Source organism: Onychostruthus taczanowskii, unplaced genomic scaffold, assembly GCF_017590055.1.
Source record: "Onychostruthus taczanowskii isolate IOZ18803 unplaced genomic scaffold, ASM1759005v1 scaffold39, whole genome shotgun sequence".
Classification (NCBI taxonomy): Eukaryota; Metazoa; Chordata; class Aves; order Passeriformes; family Passeridae; genus Onychostruthus; species Onychostruthus taczanowskii.
The window spans coordinates 4,508,074-4,522,756 of record NW_024501348.1 but is presented as its reverse complement, the minus strand read 5'-3'; the positions used below and the strand labels follow the sequence as shown (position 1 = coordinate 4,522,756).

Sequence of the window (14,683 nt, the reverse complement as noted above, 5' to 3'; positions counted from 1 at the left end):
CACAAAGCTGGGGGGTGGGAGGGAGTGCAGCCCCATGTACCAGTAGAGGCTTGGGACCTGCTCTGGGGCAGCAGCCCAGCCGTTCTCCTGAGCAGCTCCAGTGCCCTGGCTGAGCACCTGCTCACTCTCAGCTGTGCTAGCACCAGTTTGAGGGGGATTAATCCCTCTGTTGAGAACCTGTGGGACTGCTTCTCTAGGTGCTGGTGGAAGAAAATCTTAATAAATGGCATTCTAAACACTCAGAAAAAGGTTGCCCATAAAGGCTATAGAGTCTCTGTTCTTCAGGATACACACAGCTCCATCAGTTATTCCTCCAAACCATATATTATAATGGCCCTGCTTTCGGCAGGGTGTCAGACAGCCAAAACTGCCCTCTCTTACTCTCAGCTTTCTGCGTGTTGTGCCCCTCAAGAAGCAAACAGCAAAATTGGCCATTGTAATATGACAGACTCCATGCAACCTGCCATGGTGTAGGGATTAGTTTGCAATTCATGAAGTTACCCTAGGCATGATAGCAGAGATCCATGGGGGATGTGGTTGGGATGTTGACTGGGTGCTCTGCCTAAGTGTGTGTTTGAGTCCCCTGGCATGGACTGAAATGAATAGAAGTCTTCTGCACTTTGGTTGCTGGTGTTTATTTCATTACTCTCATGAGTTTTAGTTTGAAATTGCTGTTGGTAGGTATTCACTTGGCAAGTAGGAAAACAAAATTTTTACTAGTGAGTTTTTGATGTACAAATAGTGTCTTTAAAATGCATAGAACATATTCCTTTCAGAGCCACGTAAAAAGCAATGTCCTGAAGATACCTGTATCTTCAGGGTGGCAAGGCAGGGGAAAAGTAAAACTGTTCCTGGAAGTAGAAAAGTTAAAATAAAGACTAATACTTTCAAATTTATGTGCTCTAAAAACTGAACTGTAGAGATGAATGTCTAAAAATGAGTTTTCAGTCCCTTAACTATGATATGCTTCTGTATTTGGAAAATAGGAATGTAAAATGAATCATATGATGTTACCACAGGGAGGAAGTGTCAGTCATAACGTTTTTATATGATCAGAGAATGATTGTGTGTGGAGTCTTAAGTGTCAGTTGTTAATGAAACAGTAAATTTTAAGGGAAAAAAGCATGCTTTGAGAATATGTAATTCATATTAAGGAGACCTACTGGTGAGAAACTTAAAATTTTAACTTACATTTGTTCCTGATTTTTGGATTGTTTTTTTCCTTTTCCCAAACAGACTTTGTTGGAATATGCAGAAAAGTGGAAGACATCAGAAGATCCTCTGCCTCTGTTGGAGGTGTACACGGTGGCTATCCGAAGTTATGTTAAAGCACGACCTTACCTTACCTCTGAGTGTGAAAACGTAGCCTTTGTGCTTGAACGTTTAGCACTGTGAGTATGGCTTTTTGATTACTAAAACCAGTCTCATCTCAGTTTCATTGCCTAAATGTTTTCCCAATCCAGTTCTCAGCACCTGCCTTCCTCATGGTGATTGCTGTATGTAAGGGAGAATATCTGGTTGCTGGAATTAAGGCAAGAAGGATTCCTGACCTAGGACAAGCCAACATTCCTGGCTTGAAACACTTTGCTATTATTGATCTGCATACAATCTGAATGTGCATCAATTTGCACAGGCTTTTACAGAGTTGGAGTCAAAGATTTTTTTTATGGTGTCTTTTAGAGAGCTTGCTTTTACAGTTTCTGCATGAGTGTTCATGACCTCTTTCTTTTTTTTTATGTGTTTCAGGAAGTAAACTGTTTTGTGGCTGTTGTTTCAAACAACTGTTTTGATATTAGAATAAAGAATTGTTGATTATACAATTTCAGTGTCAAAAATTTCCTCAAATAATATTCCTTTTTGACTTCCAGAAGCTGTATTGAACTTTTACTGTGTCTGCCTCTGGACTTACCTGAAAATAAATGGGAAGAATTTCAGGCTTTTGTACAGGTGAGTTCATAAGATAAAGACTGAATACCCTTCCAGAATGGTTTGGAAACCTAGGGATATTAAGTATGTAGCCTGTCTGTAAGGAGCAAGGCCTTCAGCTGGAAATCCTGCATACTCTGCAGTAATTGCTGAAAGTAATATCATCTGTCTGCATGCAGCAGCTGTGGAGAAAAAAGTAGATACAGATTATTGAAATAAAATTAATGTTTTAAAATACAGTTGTTTATTAACTCTCTTAGAAATGCAATATTTTCATATAAGTCATTCTTTACTGTATATGGTTGTATGTTTGAAACTTATGAATGAAAGGCCAGTTGATACTGAATGGTTTTTAGATCTCTCACAGGGCACTGGCTTGTTAAGGTTAGAGCACTGCATTAAACAAGAACAGAACAAGTTCTGTTTCTCAGTATTTATCAGAAATGGTAGTGAGAGGTCCAGTCTACAGTCCAAAAAAAAAAAAGAAAGGAGGGGGGATGAGAAAAGAGTAATGAAAAGACCAGATACAGTTACCTCAGGATTCTCAGCCTAAATAACTTAGGAAGATGAAAGGCTGATAATTTTAGAGTGAATTTTGACTAGCAATTGCCTTATATACATCAGTTCTGAAGAGATATGTTTGATGCTGAGGGGTTCCACAGCCTTGAGAGCAGGTGGAAAAGTAAAGGAAAAATAAGCCACTTTTTGGTTGTTTTTTTTTTTTTTTATGGACCAGTGTAAGTTGTGAATTGCTACTTAACCACAGATCTTTGCAGGTATTTGTTTTGCTCCCAAGTGTACATCTGCTCACAGAATTTATTCTGGTATATAAGTGCAGTGGAAGATATTTTACTTGATTTTAAGACTCCAGCCTGTTTCTTCATATTTGCATAGAATTTGCACTGAGATCTTAACAGCTAAAATCTTTTGACACTATAAAAATATTTTTTCACTGTCTCCAGTACATAGAAATTGGGCTGCTGAAGAGTTTGAGAAGAAAAAGTTAAGGCACCTGGTACCAGAACAATATGTGGACTAGAGAAATTGCTCATCCATTTAAAAGAGAGGCCTATTTCAAAATTTAGTTTCAGAAATTTCAGAAGTAGCCCTGTTAATAAATCTCAAAGTGAGTTTGAAGCACTCAGTTGTTTTGGCTTCTCAGCTTAAATCTTAGACAACAGAGGCAGAAGTAAAACCTATATGGGCTGAATGTTAGGATTGTTTAGTTATACATTTAACTCTCTGTCTGGTAAGGCATTAATGTGATTACATAAGGCATAAAGTAGTACAAAATACACATTATTTATGTCTTGTTAAAACAATACCTTGTTTTGTAAAATATGTTATTCAGGTGGCTCATAAAAACTTGATGGAAAATGGCAGCCAGGAACTGCACATTTTAACAACACTTACACAAGAGAAGGGAGTGTGGAAGAACCCAGTATTGTGTGGTATTCTGTCCCAGGAACAGTTGGACCCAGATAAAGGTAAAATTTAGGGTTATTTACTTCAGTTTTATGGTACATTGAAATATTATTACGATCAATGGAAGTTTTTTGTTCAATATAGTTTGTGGTAATTTATAAGCTATAGAAATAAATATGCATGTAGCATTTTCTGAACTATTAAGATAGTATGTTCATGGTAACATACAAATAATTTAATGTTGGTATTTTGCATAAAACATAATCATGCCTCAAATTCTCTTGTCATTTTCTTTATAAGCCATGTGGAGGGAGTTTACGTACAGGCTAATTTATGGTGGAGTAAGTTCAATACTAATATGCAAAATTTATTTGATGTAAACCCAAAAAACAAAAACTGCATATATTTTTTTTAAATGAGAATGTAATTTACTCAGTTATGAAATGCCAAGAGGACCTTTACTGAAGATTCATTTAGACCTGAGTTCTGAGAATGGCTAACAGTAATTGCATAGGGAAGTGTATATGATCAGCAGAGGCTTACAAGGATAGTGTCCTGTTATGTTGTTTTTGTTTTGGTCATTGCAATTCAGAAGTGGTATCCTTGTGTGAATAAATCTTAGTTGTTTTTTTGGTTCTTTGCCTAAATGGTTTTAGAATCTGTATAAAGTATCACACATTGGCATCTGTGGCAAAGTTGCACAGTTCTTACATCAAGTGAAGTAGTTCCTCTTAGTGTCTGCCTTTTAGCCTGGTGCCTGCTTATTTCATATGATATTTTCTATATATTAACAAGTTAACCATTCTCACATCTTTTAATGAATGCATCACCTGATTCATTAGACTGCTATCATATCTGATCATCTCTCTTCTGTAGTGTCTTACATGTCTTCCAACTTTACTGTCCCATTCCCTATATGGGGAACTAAAGATTTATTCAGCAGTCAATATGTTTGTCTGCTTCCTGCAGAATTCCTTTAATAATATTTAATATATAATAATAGTAATATTCCTTTCATAACATTAGCCTTGCTTCTTGACTGAGCATTGAGCCAATGTTTTCTTAAATCAGAACTAAACAAGACATTTTCTTGAGGACTAGTACCTATTTAAGTGTTAGGATTTTCCCCTATCAGACCTGTATATACAGATAGGCTTGTATTTTTTTCCTCCATGAAAATAATTTTGGGGGTTTATCAAAATTTTAATTTTATCTGTTATGTTGTGTTATGGACTGTTGGCATGTTTTTACTAACCTGCTTTTGTCAGCATATTTTGTCATGGTTCTCTGCCCTTTTCCAGATGTTTATAAATGTGCTGGACATAGTCTGTCCCTGATAAAGATCCTACAGAATCCCACTGAGAGTTTGTTTGTTTTTTTTTTTTTTCTTTTTCCATTAACAGATAATCTGTCTGTACAAGGCTCTTCCTTTTACTGCCAAGAGAGCTTGGTATCTGTAGGAATTTGATAGACTTCTGTTGATGCTTTTAGAAAATAAGTTGGATCTTCTTTTATTCAAATTGCCACAGCTCCCTTGGATAAGTCCAGTAAATGGATAATGTGATTTTCTTTCTTTCTTTTTTTTTTCCCCGAAATTTGGCTTACTCTTCCACAAGATTTGCTTTTTGTTGCTTCTTTTAATTATTTGTTATACACCTAATACAGACTTTGGATTTGTATGTAGTCCTTAGAATCCTACAGAGCAGTCCTTTACTAGCTTCTTCTCAACCACACTGCAGCCATTGTAACAGTAAGGTACTTGTAAGAGAGAGGTTTAATTAATATTGAATTTCCTTATAGTTGAGTCTTTTTAAGAACTTGAATACTCATGAGTTCAGTATTGGATGAGGAGGACACAGGGCAGTAAGATTGTGACCATGGACTTCAGGAGAGCTAACTTTCACATCTTTAGGGAATTTCTTATAAGAGTCCCATGGGAACAGGTCCTGCACTGCTATCAGACACTGCATTGTGTTTGCGTTTGCATGGTGACTGGACCTGCTGTTGCTTCAGGTTTCACCTGCATGACTTCTTTTTTCTCAAGATTGCATATAGTAGACAAGAAGCACTTCTGTTTTGAGAGAGGAATTTTCTACATTTCTCCACTTAATTAATTGGTTACTGAAGGAAACCTTAGTAATGTTGGTAATGTTGTCTTAATTTTCTCACATCATAGTGGGTCTTTTGTCTTACTGGCCTCCTCCTGAACTAGCAGATAGCTTAATGTGAGATCAGGACTGATATTAATCTAGAATTGAAGCTGATCTGAATTATTGACAACTGAAAATTAGGTTTCCTGAAGTCATGTGGCTGTCTGTGCAGCCTTATTTCTCCGTGTGCCAAAGACTGAAAGTTGAAGTACACCAAAGTGTTTTAAGGTTATGCCATAGCCTTTGCAGTGTTGAAACACTGCACTTCCATGCTCAGTTTCTGTCAGTGTGGCTTGTGCTCCTTAGCGTGAACCTGCTTTTCCATCCTCGAGGTTATAATTTTCTTGTAGTGATGGTATGATCCTTCAAAGCTGTCATTGGTATCTCCTCAGCTGATACTGAGGGTGGGTGGAGAAACTGTATAGAGGAAAAGGATCTTTGATAACCCTACAAAAAGCCAGGCTGCTGCTGCTTTTCTGGTATCTAGTTCTAATTGTCCTTAGAGATTTAAACCTGGATGCCAAGAGTTAGGTTCTTGAAATTTTCTTAAGTTTAAATGTAGTAGGAAGACATCCAAAGAATATCTCACTGAAAAGAGGATCTGGATACAACCATCACTATCCAGAGATTGTCAAGGTGGATAACAGGCAGAAGTTACAGCCAACGTGGATCTATTTTCAGTAATTAGAGCACCTGTCACCAGAAGTTGAATGATACCAGCAGCCTGTTTTGAGAGGAGAAAAATGTATTTTCATCCTGGGTACGTTCAAAGCAGTCATCTGGAACTTTTTACCCGTTCTCCAGACATGGTGCCACCACAGAAGCATCCAGGATCGATGCTACATTGTGCTGAGGTGTTTGCATGAAGGATTCTGAGTCCCAGCTCCTGGTAGATATGGAAAGCATCAAGTCAGTTCAGAGTCACCCTGAGTCAAGTGTGAACGCGTACATGGACTAACACTTGAAGATGACTAAAGAGGTGTTGTGGCTCAACCCCAGCCAGCAGCCAAGCCCCACTCAGCCACTCTCTCATTCCCCCACCAGCAGCACTGGGGAGAGAATAGGAAGGGCAAAGACAGAAATCTCACAAGCTGAGATAAAGACAGTTCCATAGGGAAAGCAGAAGCCATCTACAAAAGCAAAGCAAGGAATGAATTCCCTGCTTGCCATGGGCAGGTGGGTGCTCAGCCATCCCCAGGAGAGCAGGGCCCATCACACTTCAAGGTGACTCGGGAAGACAAACGGCATCAGGGCAAACGTCCTCCCCTTCCTCCTTCTTCCCCTGCCTTATATACCGAGCATGATGTTCCATGGTCTGGAATGTCTCTTTGTCACTTGGGGTCACCTGTCCAGGCTGTGTCTCCTCCCAAACACCTCCAGCCTCCCCACCAGCCTGGCAGCACAGAAATCAGAAAAGGCCTTGGCTCTGTGTAAGCCCTGCCCAGCAACAACAAAAACATCTCCACATCATCATCATCACCACTCTGTTCAGCACAAATCCAAAACACAGCCCTGTTCCAGCCACTGTGAAGAAAATTAACCATACCCCAGCCAAACCCAGTACTTTAGTTTCCTGACTAGCAACTGAAGTTCTTGGAGATGGATTGTCCATGTGTGTATTTGCCTCGTGGCTTCATCCTCCCTGGCTGAAGCAAGGTTGATAAGACATAAAGGTGGTGGATTAATCTGTACCTATGCTACATCTGATGAGGGGTAGTAGGATTATGAGTGCTTTGTAAGGCAAATATTCTTTGTGCTCTTTAAGTCAGCTAAAACGTGGCATTAATCTGGACTGTCTTCCACAGAGAATGTTAGTGCCAGGAGCTTATTCCTGCTCTCATGTGCTGCTAATCTGTGGATTACGTTTTCTCTGGTTTAGTCTGTGTATGGTATGAGCAATACTTGTAATAAAAGTTCATAGTCCTTCTTGTGAACTTGGCATGGAATCACTTGGTAGTAGGACCTAATTCCCAGCTATGGAATTCAAGGGAATAAGAGGGAGACTGTCTAAAAGATTAGATCCCAGTCTGTCCAGGTTAATTTGCTAGACTTAGTAGATTGTAGTACCACCTGTCAGATACTATCTGCACATCTTCATTTTCCCTCATGTTCTGTAATTTTATATGAATTTTGCACATGCATTGCACAAACATGTTTGTGAATTTTAATGGATGAGGGAGCATTGTACAAAAATTACATTTAATATTTTTTCCAATAATTGTTTCCATTAAATATGTCAGGGTTTACACTCATAAAAGTTAAGTGGTTTGCTCTAGAAAAGCACTTGTGTCTCAAAGCATTTCTGTAAATTACTGTTGTTATGGTAGGCTAGCAATTTGTTCACAATAACTTTTGAAATTGACATTGTGCGATAAAATGTATTTATCAAATATTTAAAAAATAAACAAAACCTTCCTCAGTAACCTCAAAATCTTATCCTTAAGACTGTTCCCTGCCATAAACTTAGTCCTCTAACCCCAGCACTGGTTTTTGTCTTAAAATGTCAGCTTTAGTTCAGTTACAAAACAAATGTATTAAAATTCATGTTTTGAATGAGCTTTCAGATGTTAAACATAATGGTTATAATCACTGGGATTCAAATAAAGGCTTAAGAGCTAATATGTAACTGGTAACCCTGAGGTCTTCCTGTGTCTTGTTGAGAAGATAACAGAAAATGTGCTGATGCTTATGCAAGGTAGGCTGGCTGAAGCAGTAAACACTAAAGGAAGGGGATTACTGACAACTAGCAGAGAGAATGTAGTGTTTACAATATTAAATGCAGCAATTATAGTAATAAATCAGAGTGAAACTTCTTGGATTACCACTATATCTTAAAGTCTAAGGTCTTCCTGTATTTTGTTACAGAAATAAGGTAAAATGTTCCAATGTTATTCCAGGCAGACTCTCCAGGACTAAATGTTGTGGGCGAAGGGATTATTGGTACTTGGTAGAGGAAGAGCAAGGCTAGACTATTGAATATGGTTAGTCTCAGGGTCATTTGTGGGTTGGCAGGAGTATGAATGTCTTTTATAATGGATTGGTAATGACATTAAAGGAACATTTATCTCCTGCTTAAAATGTCCTCTAATAAATACAAAAAAATATTTACTGTCTACCCATCGTCTTGTTAGTGTGCTCTGGTTTTCCTTTGTTTCTGCATAAATAAATATCTGGTCATAGCTTCATTGCCATGGGGAAAGGAAGAAGGAGCTCATTTGATTTGAATATTCTTACACATTAGTTAACCGTTGCTTATCATTTGTGACAGGGTACAAGGGTATCGACAAATAACTGAGAAGTTGGTTGAAATGATAATTCAACCATAAATCTGAAAATGCATGAAAGATAATGATGGGGTCTAACAGGCCTGATTTCTGCAAAAGGCAGTATTTTCTGCCTTAAAGCCTTGTGCTCTAAAGTGGTAAAGAAAACAGTTGACCTGATTCTGATTTCAAGATGGACTTCTAGTAAAGTTCCATATAAGCAGCTAGAAGGAGGAGAAATGAAATAAAGACAGTAGTGAATCAAACTAAATAGAATGGGAAGAAGCAAAGAATGAGATGAGCTTTTTTTTTTTTTTAAGTAAACCATGTTCTATATTCTAATAGTTCAAGCATTACAGAGGGAATTAAGTTTTACGTGTTGAACGTACTTATTTCATTAAAGTGAAACGGGATTTGGAAAGTCAAAAAAATATAAATTAAGTGAATGGGCAAATTAAGTGATTTAGGTGAAATTCAGGATGAGGAATTGAAAAGGAATATGATGAGAGTTCCTATAAAAATGTGTCAGAAAGTGAGCACTGCAGATGACTGGAAGGTTTTGGGACTATTCAAAGGCTGGAAAAAATCTCATTCAGAAATGATCAAGATTTTACTCCTAATACTGAAAGCATATCATGAATGTGCTAGTTTTCACAAAAGAAACAAAAACAGTAGAAAAAGTCTGCTGTTTTTAAAAGATGTGAGAACGTGTTATGAAATTGAAGTGAGGGCAATTGAAAACCAAGGGTTTTTTATGCAGTATATATCTACCTTTTGAAAATAGGGAGGGGATGATGTCAAAAGGATTAGAGAAAATTGATTGCCTATGTGTCTAGTTTTAATAATTGACTTTAAATGTTCTAGAGGTAGTACTAAACCTCATGCTTCAAAGCTGAAACAATTTTGATCTTGGAGATCTGGATAAAACCCAAGATATATATTTAAGATTTGGAACATTAACCTGTGTTCCCCCTTTTTGTAGAATTCTTATGCCTTAAATTGAGGCAGCTAAAATTGGGTTGTTAGTGTAGACTATAGAGTTTAGCTCTGGTGGGAGCATGTTTGAAAAATTCAGTGCAGTACCCATCTCTTTTGAGTTTTAGACTATGCACAGTCAAATATATATGAGATGTGCCTCTTTTTTCAAATAAAGAAACTTTTTTGGTTGAAGAACCATAAAGTGTTTGACTGTATTCTGTGGGTGTATAATATAAAACATTTCACACCAATAAAAACAGGTTCAGAAACTTTTGTACTTGTCACATACATCCTTCCAATAGCAAGATCTTTAAAAGGCAACGTTAGCAAAGGCACAGCACACGCGTACAACAGATGTGAGAGTAGCGGCTTTGTGTTGTCTTTCTGTAGAACTATAATTAAATAGTATCAACATATTTTAATATTTATATGGTCTCTCAGTCTGTTATGTGTGCAGCTGTTTAGCCAAGAAATTAGAATGAATTAAAACCTGCAAGTATATGAGAAGTCTGTGACAGGGAATCTTTATGATAAAGAAGTGCAGTTCACCGAGAAGCTTTTCCCTCATCTTTGCTTCATACCTTTTGTATCTGTTTTGGTTTCTGTAAATTTTAGGGGTCAAGTATGATGAGTAAATGCAGTCTGTTAACTCTGTAACATGCATATAATGTTTTGGCTTTTTTTTTTTTTTAAGTGAATGAATTTTTAGTGTCAGAAGGCCCTGTCCTGCTGGATATGCGTATTAAGCACCTAATGAAAACAAAGCAATTAACGCAAGCTACTGCCCTGGCAAAACTCTGCTCTGACCATCCAGAAATCAGTGTGAAAGGCAATTTCAAACAAACCTACCTGGTCTGTCTTTGTTCAGGATCACCAAATGAAAGGCTAATGGAAGAAGTAAGTAAATAATGAAGAATTTTTTTTCTTAGACTTCTTTAATGGTAGTAAAGTCATTAATCATAAGCTGGTGTTCTGTAGAATAGATTTTTCTTTTACAATGGGATCTAAAATATATTTGGTATTTTTTGCTTTTAATTCAAGTTACTTTTAAGCTGAGTAGTAATGACTCAAAACACATGGAAGTGTATTATTAGGTCATTAGTGGGCATTTTCTGGCTGTGCTATAACTTTGTGCTTATTTTGCTTGAAGTATTTTAAAACTCTGCCTCAGACCTCCTTAGTAAAGTGAAGTTAATAATTTTCCCACTCTTATTACTTGAACTATATTGCTTTTTGTGTATACCTAGTACATAGAATGGGGCTCTTTAGATGCTGCTTGCAGTTCAGAGAATAAATGTAACTTCACCCAAATTCCTGGGTGCAATTGAAGGTGAAATCAGATCTTTGATCTGGTTTGTAATATAAAATCCTTGTAATTTAAATACAGAAGTCAGAGAGGAGATGACAGCTTTGGTCTTTTGCATTCTTTCAGGTGGCATCTTCATTTCTCATCCCACTCCAAAGTTTTAGCTGAGCCTTTTTCCTTCTTGAAAGAAAACTAACTGCAAATGTCACTTTTCTTGTCTGCCAATGTCTCTGCTGTCTTTTGTTGCTGTCATCTTTTTATGTTAAATATTAAGCATATTGCAATTGAACCTAAAGGGATAGGAGTTGCACACTGATTGGAGCTGGAAAACTTTCGTGCCCTAGATACAGATGAAATTCTAAGATGACAGCTTCTCACTGAGCATGTTCTTCAGATACTCAGTAGAATTGGATCAGTCCTGCTCTCTTCAAAGCTCTGGCTGCTGCAGACCCTGTCAGAACAGACTCAGGAGGGGCTATGACAGGGCTGTGCAATCTTGCCTTTGTTTGCTGGAGATATGCAATGGAATTTATGACCCTGCAAATAGGCTTCCTTCATTACTCAGCCCCAACACAGAATGGGCTGGTTCAATGAATGAACCGTGAATCCCCTGGACAAAAGGAATGGGTTAGCCTTGTTTCTTTGGATGTCATAAAGTACAGATAAGTTTTTACTAGGTTTTCTGAAAGAACCTAATTTAGGTATTTCTGAGCTTTGGATTGCTTTGATTAGCAGCTTCAGCTAACTGCAGTATTGCTAACCATTTTGGAAAGATCATGTCTCACAAAGAGAAGGCAGATAAGCTTTAACATGTCAGGGTGGACTTACAAACTGAGAAGGACTGTCATTTCTGTAGTGTGAGAACAGCAAGAAAATAACAAAAAGAAAAATGTAAAAAAGTATGTTATTGGTGTGGAAATTTTTATATCCATTCAGACTAGGTAGGAAAGTAACATTTAAGAAAGTTTTCAGCATGGATTAGTCTAATCGTTTCCTTCAATAATGTGAAGAATTCAGATCTGCAGCATGTGAAATACTAGACTGACAAACTTGATGTACAAACCTTTGTTAGAAACAGTGTCCCTTAGGAAGTGTGACAGGCTGGAAAACTTTCAATGAAAAAAGTTCCCTTATTGTAAGTTCAGTTTGCTATATTCTTTTAGCTTTTAACCGATGGTCCCTGTCTGAGAAGGGGCACTGAACGTAGCGGATCTTCAGTCTATTTTGCCATTACATTTATACTGTTCCATGTTAAGAAATGCAGTTTTCTTTAGAAGGTGACTTTAGTATTATTAAACCTCTGGTGACATTCAGTGAAGGGCTGTTAGTATATTTACAAAGTGTCAATTTAGAGGTGTGAAAATAAGTAGTTGTACTATTCAAAATTGTAGTTTGATTGCTGGATACCGCGGTGCCCAACCCAGCTGTGCTGCTGCCTTACCCAGAGTGCCGGACCAGCTGGGTGCTTGGGTGAGCACTTCTGTTTCTTGCTTTGGGTGGTCTTGTGATTTCTCAAGAGAGATTTCCACCAGTGCTGTTGTCGTAGTCAAGCTATTCTTCAGCTGCTGGTGTCAAAGAATAAATACCAGCATGTCCTGCCAGATGCACTAATTGATGTAATCAAACCGGTGTACTGAGAATCAAAGTAGACAGTAGTTGTTACAGCAAGTGCACTGATTCAGTACTGATATAGCTGTCTAGTGGTGCTGGGCAACTGTGATTTTTCCTTTGATTTGCCATAAAACCAAGTACTTCCCTTGGTACTTGACAAATAATTTATATTGTACAGACTGTAGCATTCTTCTAGAACAGCATTCAGATGACCTGCTTCTTACTGTACAGCTTTCCTTTTCTTCATATCTTTGATTTTTTAAAAGGTACTAGAAAAGTCATGTTAAACCTCAGATTCATTAAACATCTAGCTCATTGTATTAAAGCAGTAGTGACATCAGTGACAAGTAAACTGGATTAAAATTACAAGTAATTTTCTTTTTTGTGTTAAGCTGCAATTTAAAGTTGCAAGACTTCATATCACTATTACCATATGTACGTGATATATATGAATAATTAATATACTTAAAAATTCTTAGGTGACTGGGACACTAGATACGAATAAGTTGTGTCTAAGAAAAACGTTTATGTTCACTTTAATAAGACAGTTTTTCTGGTGGCATAATGAGTTTTGATACTGTGTAGAAATACAGTGATTTGCTTTCAAGCTCATCTCTATCCAATTGTTAAAGTTCTGAATTATTGTCTTGCAAAGACTAATGTGACTGTGTGTCTGAAAATGCAACCACTTTCTGAGTCTTGTTCTTCTCTTTCTTGTCTTGTAGATTGCAGAAGTAGATTGCAAAGATGCACTAGAAATGATCTGTAACCTGGAATCTGATGGAGATGAAAAAAGTGCTCTAATTCTATGTGCAGCATTTCTGTCTCGCCAGCTGCAGCAAGGGGAGATGTACTGTGCCTGGTGAGTTTAAATCTTGTTTTCTATCTAAGAACAATAACTTGGTCTGGGGAAGATACATAAGCTATAAGTTAACTTTCTTTAGCTGATAAAATCTGTGAGCTAAACAGAAAGGAGGTAAGACTATTGCAAAGCTAAAAAAGAAAAATGGATTTTGCAAGATAAGCATCCATCGCAGGAATTTGAAGGGTCTCTGTATGATGAGGCAAATACCAATAGCTGGTTCATAATTTTTCCATAGAAATAAGAAATCTAATAACTGCAGGCAGCTGGTCAGCATTTAATGAGTAAGTGCTGTTCTTTCTGTCCTGTAATAACACAGTTTCTTTTTCTAACAAACTTAGAAAGGAAGAAGCTCTTTACTACTACTATAACCACAATAATAAGCTAGATGAAGATATGTATTGTTTAGGGCTTGCTTTCATTGATGTGGTAACAAGTAACTGGTCTTTGTTGGTAGATATTTGAGCTGTTAGGGTTTTAATCTCCTTCTGCTAACTAGCAAACCTGTATGATTCCTGAAGAATTTGCTTTGTCCGTGCATCTCTGTTTTATGTGCAGCAGAAGGATAAAACTGCTAATGCAGGATTTTGCTTTAAGAGATTCTGCTAAAGTTTTGGGTGTTCCAGCATTTCACAAGGTACTAGGTACTCTTGGCTTTTTGCACCTGAGGAGGAAAGAACAAATAAGATAATGTAGATGCTGTGATACTGTTTGGCTTTGGAGGCTAATTTCTTGCTAAATCACAGTCACATTCAGCTCTTAAAGCAGAGTAGCTTTAGAAAAAGTGTATCTACCACAGAGAAAAGCCAATCTTCAGTAGATGTTAGTAATTACTAAGAGTTCAGAAATACACAGTTCCAGTCTGTGAATAGTAAACTACTGGGCAAGACTTCTTTTCTCCAAGGCCATATAATGAGTAAATTATGTAGCATAAATTGTGGTAATAAAGGTTTTATTCTGAACTGTCCTTCTGGAATTGAGCCATTGTCATAATTTTGAAATTTAGATACTTAATAGTTTGGGTATTTTAATAAAAGATAAGGTGTAAATAAATGTCAGGCTTTTTCTTTTCCCAAAGACAAAATGGAAACTGTTCTTAGTTTTGCATTTCTTGTTATAAGACTAGTGGTTGCATTGATGGCCCTGAAATATTGTTCTCTTG

At 37.2% G+C, this 14,683-nt stretch overlaps 1 protein-coding gene across 2 annotated transcripts in view; it reads left to right on the top strand.

The window, feature by feature from the left end:
* The window catches only part of ZNF292 (zinc finger protein 292), a 49,182-nt gene that overhangs the window by 25,030 nt on the left and 9,469 nt on the right, over positions 1–14,683 (top strand). Inside the window, exons 2-6 of one of the 2 annotated variants that reach the window (XM_041412268.1) lie at positions 1,237–1,391; positions 1,869–1,947; positions 3,278–3,413; positions 10,437–10,639; positions 13,385–13,521. In XM_041412268.1, the coding sequence (XP_041268202.1) occupies positions 1,237–1,391; positions 1,869–1,947; positions 3,278–3,413; positions 10,437–10,639; positions 13,385–13,521 (710 nt within the window). Of the gene's footprint in view, positions 1–1,236; positions 1,392–1,868; positions 1,948–3,277; positions 3,414–10,436; positions 10,640–13,384; positions 13,522–14,683 lie in introns of those variants that run through there. The other variant, XM_041412270.1, reaches the window with a different exon arrangement.